General features: G+C 35.6%; 3 protein-coding genes across 4 annotated transcripts in view; 1 reads left to right on the top strand and 2 right to left on the bottom strand.

Moving 5' to 3' along the window:
* Positions 1-15,712, top strand: part of LOC132204753 (forkhead box protein P1) — a 241,170-nt gene that overhangs the window by 72,360 nt on the left and 153,098 nt on the right. The gene's annotated exons all lie outside the window — the stretch shown is intronic.
* Positions 2,470-4,930, bottom strand: LOC132204392 (biotinidase-like). Its single transcript, XM_059632880.1, has 8 exons — positions 4,797-4,930; positions 4,614-4,739; positions 4,408-4,563; positions 4,184-4,347; positions 3,921-4,132; positions 3,479-3,864; positions 2,735-2,997; positions 2,470-2,686 (listed from the first exon to the last, which is right to left on the bottom strand). The coding sequence occupies exons 1-8, from the start codon at positions 4,881-4,883 to the stop codon at positions 2,521-2,523; spliced, it is 1,560 nt and encodes a 519-aa protein (XP_059488863.1). The 5' UTR covers positions 4,884-4,930; the 3' UTR covers positions 2,470-2,520.
* On the bottom strand, positions 5,133-7,320 carry LOC132204371 (pantetheinase-like). Its single transcript, XM_059632850.1, has 8 exons — positions 7,235-7,320; positions 7,048-7,173; positions 6,836-6,991; positions 6,624-6,787; positions 6,350-6,561; positions 5,826-6,214; positions 5,496-5,770; positions 5,133-5,433 (listed from the first exon to the last, which is right to left on the bottom strand). Exons 3-8 carry the CDS (start codon positions 6,974-6,976, stop codon positions 5,256-5,258), a joined length of 1,359 nt encoding a protein of 452 aa, XP_059488833.1. The 5' UTR covers positions 6,977-6,991; positions 7,048-7,173; positions 7,235-7,320; the 3' UTR covers positions 5,133-5,255.

The raw sequence follows: 15,712 nt of genomic DNA, 5'->3' as shown, positions 1-15,712 counted from the left end.
TTTAATAAAAAAAAAATCAAAGCATGCAACTAAAATAAACTAAATCATTTTGTGACTTAGTCTAAAGGAAATTTTAATATTTCTTGAAGAAAATAAAGATAATTTTTTAAATTTTTTGAATTAGTCTCAATAAATGTCCCCTTATACTTTCATTGAATTTTTAATAAATAATTTTAGTTGGTATTTAGCAATGGTATTTATTTCCCACTCATTTTAATTAACAAAACGCAAAATTATATTGTCAGTTTTGGAGCTTTCGGAATTTTTTTACGAAACATTCTCAAATCCACCACCCCCGTATCCAACTGTGGCGGTGGCTTTTCTTGGAGCGACGACCCGGCCGGTGATATATTCTTTATAAACGCTCCACCTTTGTTTGCGTGCTATCCGCCCATACAAATAAAATAATTTTAAGAACCACACACAAAGCTAATTTCTAACACCACAAGCTGCAGCGACAAATCGCTCCGTTTTCCCTGCCTCTCTCGCTTTTTGTTATATTTATTGCTTCTGATATCGCCTCGAACGCAAACAGCACCGCCGCACGTTTATGTAATTTTCCGGTGCCGCCTGCAAATGGGAAAACTTTCAAAGACTTCTGTTTCTCATTGCTGCATATCGTCATTATAGAATTCCTGGATATAATGGACTTTGGTTTTATACAGAACTTGATTTGTTGAAGTCGTTCTAATTTAAAAATATTAAATTGAAAGTTAAATAAATTATTTTTTAACAGAAACACATCAAAGACATCAACTCAATCACGAAAGTAATGTTTTAAAATCTAAAATAGACAAATTATTATTGAAATGGTTGATGTCTTCAAAAACTTTTGCCAATTCATTTCAATAATTTTTATTTTATCAGCAAATATTTTGAAAATAATTCATAAAATTAGGTATGATAGTTACATAAGAAATATAAATAGTTTTTTGTTCCTGAAATATGAGTGAAATTATTTTTCACTAATCCAATCATGTGTCTGTTTGCTCTGTCAGCACTTTTTCGACTCGGGCCTGTTATCAAAACAATTAAAAAGCCGGGCGCGTCTATATATCGAACAAACAAAGCGCTTTTCGGCCTGCTGTGTTCAAACGAACTTAATCTTAAATACTGCGCCCGAGCTCTTTCTGTCTGTTTATGAGAGTTGGAAAAAGTTTGTTTTATCGATCAAGCCGCCGCGCCAACCACGCTTCTTTTTGGCTACATTTGCAGCTTTCACGCGCGCTTTTATTTTCTTCCTCCGATACGCATTTGATCTCATTTCAACACACAGCGCGCGGCCCCTCGAAACAGCAAACTCATTCCAATACTGATTAAAACTTGCCCAAGAAAAACAAACACCAGGAATTAAAGGCTTATTATAAAAAGCACAAGCCGTGTTCGAAGGGGGACCCGCCGCTTGCTTTTTGATTTTGTATCAGCTGGCTTTTTTCCGGCCAGATGCTGTGTATTTTGGGTATGCGTACAAACAATTTCCTCAGATAAAGAGAAGCTAAACGAAAAAGAGGATAAAAGTTCTCTCAGGCGGAAAAAGAATTACCGCGAATTACCACAAAATGTGTTTACGCTAAAGCTTTTCAATAAAATTGAGATTTATGATAAATTATGGTTGTTCAAACTTCTGCACCCAGAAGTTTTGTCAAATCACAAATCACAAATAATATCTATATTTATTTGATTTAATAAAATTGTTACATTTAAAAAAATTCAGAGTTATGACCTAGCGAATTTAATACTTTAAAAAAAAAAAAATAAAATTCAAGCTTCCTTCATTGCTCTGCCTGATTTTCCGCCGAAGAAAATGCTCCAGCGAGCGAATTAATTATTGACAGATCTCAACTGATGAATTATAAGAAGCTTGCAGAGGTGAATTTTCTCATCTCTCGTCTGCCTTCTGCTGAAATTCACACACGTGCGCGAGAGTTGTCACGCAGCCGAGAGTTACAAGCCCCAGTAGGAAAGAAGATCTCTCTTGCTCTTTCCTCCGACTTTTCCTTAATTTACTAAACACGTACGTCACTTGAATAATACAAAAGGCGCTTCTCTTCTAATTTCCGAAAACATTAGAGGTGAAAATGTCACAGAGGTGAGAGGAGAAACACACGCGGCTTGTTTGACATCTTATTACGCGCACATATTAATATGCAACTATACCGTATATTTAAGCTCTTCTCGACTGAGTAATCTTCTTAAGTCAATCAAGCCACTGCATACGCTCTGCGTGAATTAATCATCCGACATGCGCCGAACGGCGTTAATAACAAAGTTTCCAACTAACGAATCCAAAATAGGGGATTGTACTAATTTTAATTTTGCCCCCAAGTCGCAACTGCTGCCAAAGGGAACGGAAACCTTATGATATTATTTTATTGCAATTCGAGTTATTTGAAAACTTTTCAATTGAGAATAAATTATTGCATAATTAAAAAAGTTTCCCAGTTAATTAATAAATCTCTCAACTTTTCATAAAGGGAATAAAATATCACACTTTATTTGTTAAATAGAGAATTATTCCAATCATAACAGTGTTAGTGAGTTAATAATCGACATCAAAATTAACACCAAAGACGCGGAGTAGCTTTTGAAGCAGCCATTCTTGGCCGTGTAATCAGTTGAGGAAAGAGCGAATGTCTTAATCTTTGGGAATCCAGCTCCGTCAAATAATGTATAACTGACGTCAAATCTAATAGAAAGAATAAGTATTTAACTTTTATTTTTCACTTCTCCATACCTATTGCCATTTGGAGTTGCAGAGTAATCGAGGTATTGAAGGGGATAATACCAAATGTCGGCAGAAAGCGTAATTGGTATAACTTTGTCTGAAGAAAAACTGCCAACGAGTGAGATTTGGGTAAATGAGATGTAATTAGCAGCGCTCATTGGAGCTCCGCAGGTCATTTTGTCCTCCCCAGAACAGGCGACCAAGCCACAGGTCTGTTCAGGAAATAGTGCTGTTCCGTCCAAGGCAGTCCGATTTCCCTCAAATGCAAGGAGCTACATAAAGAAAAAAAAATGCAAACCAAACCATTTATTATTTACATAAAATTTGTAACATTTGACTAATCGCCCTTTACGTGGAATTACGTTCCGAGACGCGAGATACTGAGACACAAAATCAGCGTAAAAAAGTTAGAACATTCCTGTTGTGATAGTTAAAATTATTAATTGAGGGCTGGAATTTACCAAAATGGTTTAAAATAATGTTAATCTTGGGAAATTTTCGCCCTCAATTAATATTTTTTACTATCACAACAGGAATTTTCTAACTATTTTTACACTGGGTTTGTCTCAGTATCTCGCGCATCGGAACTTAATTCCATTTAAAAGGCAATTTGTCAAAAGTTACTAATTTAATTAATTTCCCGCTTTAAGTGGATTCTCTATGAGTTTTAAATTCTCAAAATATTATTTAATAGTTTCTTTTAATTTGTGAGGAAATTTGAGTTTTTAGGAGTTTTTAAATTTCTAATCACACCTGATAATGCGTTTCATCAGCACTTTGAATTGTCTTGTAAGTCAACGAGCAGCAAAATTCTACTCCGTGGCACACCCTGACCTCATTGCTAACAAGGCTGCTGGCAGGAATCGGCACTGACGAGTATTTACTGAATTCAATTCCTTCAGTGATGATTTCTCGAGATGCTTTATCCATCGAAAATTGTTCTTTCGCTTCAAGTAAGGTTTCATCCACACTATAGTAAGCAATGGAAAATGCAGTTGGGCCATCGTCGACTATTATTGAGGTGGATCCTGAAGGAAAATAAGCACCATTTCCTGTATAACCCAGTTCAGGCCTGACGTAGGCAGAAACCGCAAGAAAATCATCATTGTCATTGTGCCAACCGTGTTGTACGGAAGTTGCTTTGCATTAAATTAAATTGAACTATTATTCCTCTTAGAATATAGAAAAAACTTACAAAAGCCAAACGGAAGTTTGTTTTTCCACGCGCCCACATGCATGAAGTGTTTTATTCCCCTAGCCTTGTAACTTGTTGTTGGCTCAGAAAAAAGCAAATCGTGTCCCATGAACAAACCAACCGTGATATTGCTGCCTGTGGTGAACGTGGCAGCTTCTTGATTAGGTGGTTTGTCGAAGGCAGGCTCGTCAATCAGGTGGAACTTTCGGTACCTGCATATTTTTAATTTAAAATATCAAAATTTAAATATTTTTACCCTTCACTTTTCAACTATAAATCCGGTTTTATCAAAGACGATTGCGGTGCTGTAGATTTTGAATCCGTCTTCCCGGCACTCCTCACCCTCTTGGCACGCAACTTTTTCCAATAGATTAGCCACTATAAAAACGTATTTATCCCTGGCCATGCAGGAGAGTCTCAAAACCATCTGTATTTTTATTTATTTGTGTGCTTTTAAAATTGATTAATTGAAATTAATTGTAAATACCAAGTCATCGGGATCTTCACTTGCAACCACACACGGGACTACTTCCGAACTTACGCCAGGCACCTTCTGAGAAAGCAGGAGTGCCAGGGTCCTATTGTCGATCACTTTTGATGTAGTGAAGGAAAATTCAGGTAGGAGATAAATGGTGTCCTTGCTCTATTGATCAGTGAGCCAAATTTAATTATAAAAATCATATATCAACTTACTGATGAGTTGTACGCGCCTGGAACTGCTTCAATTCTATTAAAATTCGCCTCCAAGATTGACGCGTCAATGTCAGTGTAATTCCACCCAAGTGGTGTGTAATTAAAGACTAATACTTCAAAACCTTTCTAAAAATTAATTTACTCTCGAATTATTAAAATTTAAGGCTAGTAATGAGAACAAACCAGTTCCAATGGATTTAAGGATGGTTTGGCACGGACAAGCACGACCAATGCTGCAATTATGTAGAAAAGAGTTGCTATGGTGTTCATTTTTGCCTCACTTTGTTAACTAAAGTGATGAATTGGTTACATTCTGCACTCTTATAGATAATTCGATCGATTTTTTACTATCTCGGTTTCCATCACACATATTTCGGCGTTGATTGTGCTGATATGATAACGTAAATTGACTCATTTATGATAAGCTACGCATGTTTGTGTGTTATTTGACAGTGACGTTCAGTTAGGTTTTTGCTTTTGTCATAGATAAATAAAATAAACGTCAAAAGTATTTATCAACGTGATAATAATAATTATTTATTCTGGAAGCTACAAATTAAACAAATTTGAATTCTGAATTTTAGGTATTCATAAAATTTATATTTTTTTCAAATGAAATTGACATAATGTTGCTTTACCGTTTTAATTTTTTAGGCGATAATTTAAAAATACAGTAATAACGATTGAAAACACGAAAACAACCATAGAAGGTATATTCCTGAAAGTCCCATTCTTGACAATTTTATAATCGGTTGAGGAGAGTGCCAAAAATTTCACTTGTTGAGTGCTAACTCCATCATGTTCATATTTGAACTGAAACCTTTTTTAAATTTAAATTAATTCAACCATCCGTTCCAATATATTTAACCACGAATTTCTTACCGGTTTCCAATTTGACTGCTAGTTAGAATCATGTGACTGGTGATTGGAAAGTAAAATTCGTCTCCGCTCATTGCTAGCGGCACAACCTTTCTTGAAGAAAAGCTGCCAGTTAAGGACAGAACGTCAAATCTGGTCGAGTACGTGTAATCAGTTTCCTCCTTGGACGCATTGCACGACATTTTGTCTGCGGTGGAACAAGCGACCAAACCGCAAATTTGCTCTGGGAAAAGCACCGTTCCGTCTGAAGCTGTGCGGTTTCCTTCGTAGGCTACCAACTTACAGATTGTTTGACGTTGAAAATATTTAGAGATCTGGAAAAAAATGATGTACCTTATATGCGAGAAAATTGTTGAAAGGAATTTCGATAATTCTGTACGTCAGAGTGCAACAGAAATCGGCGCCGTGGCAGACTTGGACAGAATTGTTATTGCGAAAGTCAGTGGGAACTGGTACAGCTGTAAAGCGGCTGAAGTCCATGCCTTCCATTTGAATGCTTCGATTTTCTTTTTCTTGGACTATATTTATTATTTTGCTCTCTTCGTCGACTACCAATTCAAAAGAGGAAAAACTTCCAGACTCAAAACTGTAAGCGAAAGAACTCTTTCCTGAAGGTAAACAGAATCCCTGGCCAGTGTAGCCTAGCTCAGGCCGTTGATAATTTGCGGTCGCCAAAAATATTCCCACATTTGCCACGGAAAATCCTTTCCAAACAGAGAGTCCTGAAATTAAAAAAAAAAAATATTTCGTCTGGACTGTAAATCATTTTAATCAAAATAAAAGCTGAAAATTTTTTACAAATAAAATTTGCATCAGACCGTGATTATCTTGAGATTTTGGTAATTTATTGTTATTACCATAATCAAAAGGCATCACGCTTTTCCAAGCTCCCATACTGAGATAGTGGATGACACCATTCTTTTTGAATGTGTCGGTTGGTTCAGCAAACAGAAGATCATAGCCTGTGACGAGGCCAAAGGTGACGCCACTATCGGTTTTAAACGTGGTCGGCTCTAGTTCAGGAGCTTTGTCGAGGGCAGGCTCATCAATTAAATGGAATTTTCGGTATCTGAAATAAGAGTCACGTTCTTCACTGATATCGTGATTGCAATTAAATTAATTTTGACAAACTTTGCGATGAGATAACCATTCTTATCAAAGACGACCGTTGTGCTATAAATCTTCAGTCCATCATCCTCACACTCCTCACTCGCTTGGCACAAAACTTTTTCTAGAACTCCAACCACGAAATAATTAAAACGTTCCCTCGCCAGGCAGGACAATCTTTGGACAACCTAAAGTTTTGATTAAATTTTTTTACAGGATATTTTTTTTCAACAAACCAAATCGTCCGGATCTTGGCTGCCAACTGTGCATGGAACAAATCCGTCACCAACACTAGGCACTCTTTGCGACAAAATCGAGGCCAACGTTCGATTTTTTGTCACCCTTTCCGTCGTGAACGTAAATTCGGGGAATAGCATTATGTGATCCTTGGCCTTTTATAAATTTAGTTGGACTCTTTGGGTAAAAATAATTTTTTAAATTCACAGACAGAGGAATTTGAAGGGCTGCGCGTCCCTTCGAGTTGCAAAAGATTATCTTCCAAAATTGACGCATCAATCACTTCATTGTCCCAGCCGACCGCCGTGTAAAGAAAACACGTGATTGAAAATCCACTCTGAAAATTAAAATTATTGTATGAGAACGGAAATTAAATTCACAAGAAATAAAAAACAAACCAGCTCTCTATGTTCTTTGAAGTTTTTTTCAAGAAAAGCTGCTGGAAAAAGAAGGAGGAAACTGCAGAAAAAGTAGCTCCAATGTAAAAGCTTCATTGTGAATGTGGAATTAAAAAGCTGCAAATGTGATTTGAAAAATATGTGTCCTTATCGTCTCTACTTTTTATCACCTTATGGATTAAATTCTGGTAGGAGTTTTTTAATTATATGGTCAAGTCAGTGAAACAATCAGTTAGTGAGCTTATCAAAATATTAATAATTTATTTCTTTATCCCTTTTCAAATTATGAAACAATAATTTTTATTAAATAGAATCAAACTTTTATTTGGTGCTTGTTAATATTTTTTTTCTAATTGTAAGGGAAATTTTATAAAATCAGCCTCTCGGAATTTAATTCCGTCACCCCCTGATAGGTCTCTGGCCGCGAATCGAAAATCGGAGGCCGTTTGTCAGCGTCGCATTCTCTACCCGCGTTTTTTTTTCGATTTCGAAGCAGTCTCGCAGGTGTCATCGGTGCTTTCATTAAATACCCGAGCGACGCAGCCAGTTATTTGGGGGAGAAATTATTTTTCACCAATGGAACGAACACTCTGCCGACTTTCAATCAGTACAGCGGGCAATTTGTCACTTATTATACAGCCGCCGCCAGAGCAGGCAGGGTCGGGCGAGAGTGGAAAAGGGTGAAAATCCTTATTTCACGCGGTGGGCGGACGCACAGCTATTTAAATTCAATAAGCCAGCGCGAAAAATAGCTGTGGCGCGCGTTTTATTAGGGCGCATTCCAAAGATTATCGGGCCGACGACGTATGCGCGAGAAAATTATTTCACTCTTCAAGCCCCTCATCAGTTCAAGCAGAAAACAAATATTTTGAGTGCTGTTGATCAAAATTATTGGAAGAATTTAAATTTTTCTTTTATAAAGAGTATTTGACGTTAATTATAAAGAAAGGAATTATAATTTCAGTAAATTTTCCGTAAACTTTTTAAAACTCATTTCAGAAACTTAGCTTGTGTGTTTAAGTTGATAAATTCTAATAATCTATATTGTATTTTACATTGATTTCAATTAAACTTGTAAAAATATTGCAAAATTAATTTTTTTAATCGTTTTTTTTTTTAAGAATCAAAAGGTCATTGATCGTATTTGCTTCCAGAGACTCACTCAATAATTCTATATCTAGTCTGCTTTAATTCTAAAGCTTTATCAGCTCGCCAACGATTTAAGGGGGATTTCCGCATTATCTAAATTTAGTGTGTAATAAATAAATTTTGTATCAAACAAGTCAACAAAACCCATAATAAACAACCAGTAGGCACTCCAATAATTATCTAAAACAAATACAAATAAATGGAAGTGTTTGCAATACAAATGGCACTTAAAAAATAATCAATAAATCACAAAATAAAATTTTGTTTCTTTTCCACTAACAGTGGCACTTTTCTAATGTGGGAAATTAGGGGAAAGTACTGGATGTGCAAAAGAAAATATTAATTTCCAGTGGCGCAGAGACGAATTAATTAAATTAGATGTTGGTCGGGCCGAAAAAACACACTCGGCTGGGCGGAGCGAGCGCGGGCAGGAGAAAAACTCATTTTTTTTTTGCGTTGAACGCCGCTTGATATATGTTTATGCACACGCGCTTTATCCTTTTTCCTTTCGGCGCGCGCCAACTCTCTGGGTATCTTTTCCGCTGGCTGCTTTTTCGGCCTCGGATGTTATCTTCTCATCAGATTGCGTAATATTTATTATTCCGCTGCCTCCGCCTCTGCTGCTGCTGCTGACCGTTTTAAAAAGCATTTTAGAAAAGAAGGGTTATCTTGTTGAAACACATGACAAAATAATTTATCCCGCTCGGCATTGTCCGCTGCGAAAACGGAGCGCAGAAGAATGGCGAGTGAGACGATTCTGAAAAGATGTAAACCCTTTTCAAAACTGTCATGTACACATTGACCGGAATGTCAACAAGAGAAAAACTCTGACCGTCCCTCTCTCTCGCAAAGAATTAAAGGCGGAGGGCTGAGAGAGATTCGTCTCTTTGAATTGCTCGGAAACTTTTTGTTTATTAAAAGGCTGACAGAGGGGCTGAAATTTTAAATTCAATTGGAATGGATGCTAACTTTTTATCTTAAAATGATTCTGATTAGCTTACATTAAAGAGTACAAAACTTATTATATGTTAGTTTTAAAATATCACTATAATTTCTAGAATTTAATTAATTAAATTGAAAAATAATGTTTATATTGTTGCAAAATTTAAATAATATTTGCATTTTCAATAAAAATTTCCTTTTTTATTTAAAATAAAAATTAATTGAAATATTTTTTGAATTAAGCAGTTAATTTTTACCGTATCTTTCAGCCAATATTTACAACCAGCACTTGCAACAAATATGCTGTGAGCTGCATCCTCATCCTACTCAGCCATGCAAATTCGCGCCCACTTGACTGACTTACCCACATCTTTTTCTCTCTGTGTATCTCTCGACGGCCGCCGGAAAAATAATGTATCATCATTTCGCCGAGCAACGCTGACGTGGACGTTAATTTCAAGCGTCTCTCTTTCGCCAATGTATGTGTACACCAATTTTTTTGCGCGTCGGCGCTCTCCACTGTGCATGCTTTGTGCTGTCTGGCACATTTTTTGTTTTAATGAGCCGACTTGAATGTGCGTGTATTCAATATTTCACGCTCGGACTCACACACCATCAGCACAATCCGGCCGTGTGCTAATTAATACCGAAAAATGCTGGGTTTCGAATTACCTGAAAATTTTGAGTTTTACGCAAACATTGTGAAGGAATGAAAAACTCTGTGCTATAGAGTTTCAAAATCATATTTCATGTGTAGGTTTAGAAATACAAAAGTATGAAAGAAAAATATTAGAATGTTTTTTAAAAATTATATAACTGAGATCCAAAAATTCACCTTAATCCGTTATTGTGATTTTAATACAGATATTAAAATTTTAGTTCATCTCCGGTTTAAATATAATTATTAAGCGCATTAAATAAATATTATTATGTCATTGGGGACTTTAACTTAAACAAAAATTGTATGAATCCCACGGAATCCCATATCAAAATATTTAGATATAAATAAATTATAAAAAGTATTTAAAATTAGAAAATCCGTAATATTTAAAACTGATCTTTTTTATCTTTTTAATTATTTAAAAGTTTAAATGTAAATAATATTTAATGTTCAAATTATATATATCCAATTAGCAATAGACTCATTGATTGTGATTTCAATTTCAGATTTAATCAGAATACTTCCTTTCGTTTACACATTATTTTATTTATTCCGTTTGTAATTTTCTCTTAATTTTACGATACAACTTTAAATATCGATCTACTTTATTTTAATATATTTTACAAAATGTGCAGAAGTTGATCCACCCCCCGCAGCCCCGATTGTCGTCAACAATCGACCGGGCGGCGGAGCACGTCGGAGGTGGGTATGCAACCCGGTAGGCACGCGCGCTCAACAAATTGCCTAGCGCGCGCCTTTTTATTAGCGACCTCGCACCACCGCTGCCGCACAGAGTCGTCGTCGTGTTTGAGAATTTTATTTCATTATCGCGCCTCCGCCGCCGCCGCCTTTGGCATGATTAGCGCGAGGGGCTAATCACCCTTTGCCACCCCTCGCCACCCCCGCGTTTTACACACGTGTGAAATTGAAACCGCCGGAGCGTTTTCCGTCGTGTGTTGTCGTCCCGTGCGTCGGAGGCAGGCAGACGTCCTGCCATTTATCTTGGCGGTACACAGCGGAGGAAACGACATATCATAAATTAAGGCGCGCGTATCAAGCCTTAATAGAATCGCGTTACCCCTCCAGTCGAGCATATACCCTAATTTTCGGCCGAAAGACGAGATTTCTGAATAATTCGAGGTTTGTTTTGGAAAAAAGGCAGGTGTTTCGCATTCCCTGCTCCTTTCCGAGTGGAATAAGGGTGGTTTTTACATGTGTACACTCGGAGAGGGAAAAAGATAATCTACGTGCTGCTTTTTTATATTTTAGAGCGCGTGTGTAGCTCAACTTTTTAACCTGGAAAAATTCATCTCTTTCTTTCTTTTGTTGAGTGCCGCGCGGGAAGCGCATAAAGAAAGGGAAAGTAACTTTTTACGCGCGTAAATATTTTTATAAAAGGAAGTTTTTGTTGGAGAGCGGCCTGGGTTTTATCTTGTGAGAAAAAAGCGCCAAAGTTGGAATGCGCGCTGCCTGCTCTCTGCACCCATGCGTGCATAACATTTGCACCCCCCAAAATAACATCATAATCAGCCCCTCAGGAAATGTACTACATATTTCTCGAATGAATTTGGTGAAATTCCCGAGTGCAGCACTTTTGTGAGCAAAACTCTTGACTTCCTGCTCAACACTCAAAACGAATGAACATTGCATAGGATATTGTTCTTCGGCAAGAAATCGTTTTTAACATATTATTAATCTAAATTAAAAGCCCAATGATCAATTCTATAGTCTCAAAAAACCAAAGCCAACACCTTAATAAATTTTGTTTCACAAACATCAGTATTTAGAGCAATAATGCCACAAATATATTTATTTCATGTAGCAAATTATTATTTAATTCTGGTTAAATATAATGATGTAAATAAATCGTCCTTATTGCAAATTAAAAAGTTAAATAAATAGATAAATGTAATTTAAAATATAATTATTTAAATAAATTTTTTATTTTATGTACTAAATTTAAAATTATAATCGTTGTTTATTTTTACTAAATTTAATTATGTTTAAAGTAAAAACTATAAAAGTGCATTAATAATTTTGAACAAATTTTCATATTTCCACGTAATATTTGCCTAGTTTATTCCACAAAGTTTCATTTAGAATGCACTGCTTTTGTTTATAATTCTGAAATTTTTATTATTCAGTAGAAACAATTGCATTTTATTCATTTTAAAACACCAATCTTAATTTTAAATTATTCTGAGACTTTTAATTTTTATCTTCAAATAATGTATTCAGAGTTCGTATACATTTAATATAAATTCACTATTTTCTCCAAAAGACACTCTAAATTTATTTCCATTTAATAATATATCATTCAATTTATACATTGCCAGTAAAGCTCGTACGGATTTCGCATTTCTAAAACGCGCGCGCGAGTTCCTCCATTGTTTAGTTCCACTTACTTGATTTCCAACAACAGCTGCCGCATTAAAACACCAGCGGCACATTTTCGCCCAGGCTTATCTTCCATTTTTAATCCGGCGGGCAACACCTCCGCTTCCTTTTGGGCCCCGAAACAGCAGCTTTTTTAATAGAGGCCTCTCTCTCTCTTAACTGCACATAATAAAGGGGGTGTTAAAAACAGGCCGGGCGAATAAACGCCGCTTGATGCTTTTGTATTTATTCTGCGGGTACGTAAATGCTTTTTCGCGCGCGCAGATTTGACGGCAATTTAGCCGGCAGCCGGCTTTAATTCACAGAGAGAGAGAAACGGAAAAAAAACGAGCGAGAGAGAGAGAGAAAAGCCCGTGGCCTTAAATGACCCGGAGCTGCTCTCTCTCTCTCTCACTTTTTTATACATTTCGGGAGGGGGTTGCGTTCTCCCTGTGGCCCGATACACACGCCCGCATAACATTAAAGCGCCCTGATTTGATCATCGCTCCTTTTGATTCCGACGGGCCCGTTGGTAAAATAAAAACAAGCATCACGAGCGATTTCCCTTTTCTTCTTTTTCCTTTTATTTTTTACTCGGTGCGTGCGTGGATTCGGAATTCGCCGTCGCGCCGCAGCCACTTTACTCCCGATTTATTGATCTCCCTGCACACCGCTGTTTGTATCCGGCGAGCGCGTCAAGCAGCGAAAGCTCAGCACCGCAGGACCAACCAACTCCTCCAGCGGTAATAATGCGAGAAAGACCTCAACGATTCCTGCCAACGCAATTTCTTTTATCTCCTTGGCAGATCTTTATGAAGGAATTACTCTTTATATTTTTTAATAAAATTTCCAATTGAAAGACATACAAGTAGAACTTCAGGAAACTAGTCTAAATAAAATTAATAAAATTGCGAATAAATAACAAAATAAATTCAATTTATTTTTGTTTTTCCAACATTATACTTTTTTGCTATCTTGAAACACAGGGTTTTTAACATTCTTGCTATTCAAAACGTAGAATGATCAGTATTTAAAAAAAAATTATCTCCAGTAATTATTTTTATCCTTAATTCTTGTAGGGATGAATTCTACATTTTCCCACCAAAATCATTTGAAACTTACAAGGGCCTGTGTCATTGTTGCTCAATCTTTAAATTTGACGAATAAGCAGTAAATATTTACTTCTAGACAGGGACGAGATTGATTCTTTCTTCTAGTTTTGAATAGTTTTGCCGGGAAAAGTTAAATATTTGATGAGTCTTTGGGTGGGTCCGAATATCAGAGAAACGATTCTAGAAACGATTCTTGAGAAACGTTTCTCGAGAAATGATTCTGGAGAAACGTTTCTCGAGAAACGTTTCTCGAGAAATGATTCTAGAGAAACGTTTCTCGAGAAAAGATTCTCGCGCAAGGATTCTCAAGGATCGATTCTTTAGTTGAATTATATAAAGGCAGAAACGATCCTGGAGAATCTTTGCGCGAGAATCTTTTCTCAAGAAACGTTTCTCTAGAATCATTTCTCGAGAAACGTTTCTCGAGAAACGTTTCTCCAGAATCATTTCTCGAGAAACGTTTCTCAAGAATCGTTTCTAGAATCGTTTCTCTGATATTCGGACCCACCCTTTGTTTCCACCTTCAGGATTATGAATTTTCCTATTGTTTTCAAGTTTTGTTATGAAATTGTGTTTTCCTTTGAATAAATTTGTTATTTACTTCAAAATTCATTATTGACGAGGACCTTTAATGTCTTTTATAATATAATTTTAGGGCAAAGCTATTTTTTTTTTAAAAATAAGTTTAAGAATTTAAACATGTAAAATATAAATATATTGTATGTAATAAAAAAAGGAGAAAATTAACTTTTTTTTTTATTAACTCTATTGAAATTGCTCCTTCACAAATATTAATTTTGACATACTTTGAAATGAAACGGATCCTAGTGAAAAGCTTACCAAACTTGCCAATTAAATCCAGTTTTTAAATGTGACTTTAAAAAAATCAAGAAGGTTGCGTGCATTTTCGTTTCAACAAAATAATAACATTGCAAAACTTAGGCTTATTTTCAGTATTTTGAGTTTTGTTAGGCCGCAACCGCACAAAATCCGGTCGTTTCGCACAAAAACACAAGTATTTTTGCGTGCCCGAATTTCTCTCGTCATCGTCGGCATTTCATGTGGTTCTTGCGGTTCGAAACCGCACTGCTCGGACGGATTTAATATTTATCAGGCCAAAAGGCCAGCAGTCTCGTCAAATCTGCGTGTGCTGTACATTAATATTAATTACCGCCACTCGGCGCTGGATCAACAGAGAAGGATTAATGCGTCTCTCTCTCGTTATACTCGGTAATGAGCGGACCGAGACCGACCGCTGTATAACATATTGTTTTATTTCAATTAGTCGGCTCTCGCAAAATATAGGATCACTCCTGAGCGGCCGCGGTCTGGATGCTGCACAGAGCGAGAGAGAAACGCTCCCTGTGGACCTTTGCGGCTTGCACGCGGGACCCACACGCTCTTTGAGCCTCCGTGGTCATGGAGACGCTAATTTTCTGAATAAATCGTTGCTCTTGCTGCTGAAAATTGATTAATTAATACTTTTACTCTTTTCAAAGTATTTTGCAAAAAGAACCTTAGGGAAATGTTTTTATGTTATTTAAATTAGCATGAGAAAAATTATTTAATTATCCATTTTACCAAGAGGAAATACATATATTTTTAGACTGAAATCTGATTTTATATTTGTCAATGAAGTAATAATTATTTGAAAATTTATAAAATTTGAAAAAGATTATGCGTTTAGATTTTTAGAATATAAATTTTTAAAACGCTATAAACGTAATTAAAAAAGTAAAATTTAAGTATAAATTTAAAAAAAATGTATATAATATATTAGAAAATCCTTAATTCTATTTCGTTGTACAAAATTATAAATGTAAAATAATACAAAAATAAATTATTTTTTACTTTTATATTCTAAAAATTGACTAGAAATTATTCAAATTTCAAACTTTACACCCTTAACACTTTCTGGAAAATGTTATTTCTTCCTATAAAATGATTGAGAATTTGTAAAACTGCAAAAAATATCGATGATAATAAAAGTTATAAATCTTACATTTTCTGTATATTGAGTTTGTCACCATTTTTATGCTTAATATTAAATTTGGAACTAAAATTTAATTAAAAAATGATTTAATTTCATTTATTGCTTGCATGAAATTTTTGAGAATTTTAATTCTTTCTCTAACAATTGTAGTAAAAATTATAATTGATTATTATCTTTGTAAATTTGTTGCATTGTTTAAAAAAAAAAATAGAGTAAAAATGCAAGTATCTCACTTAAATATGTTA

The sequence above is a fragment of the Neocloeon triangulifer genome, unplaced genomic scaffold (assembly GCF_031216515.1).
Source record: "Neocloeon triangulifer isolate White Clay Creek 2 clone unplaced genomic scaffold, ASM3121651v1 ptg000022l, whole genome shotgun sequence".
NCBI classification, from domain to species: domain Eukaryota; kingdom Metazoa; phylum Arthropoda; class Insecta; order Ephemeroptera; family Baetidae; genus Neocloeon; species Neocloeon triangulifer.
The sequence above is the reverse complement of the archived record's forward strand: the minus strand, read 5'-3'. Positions and strand labels throughout refer to the sequence as shown.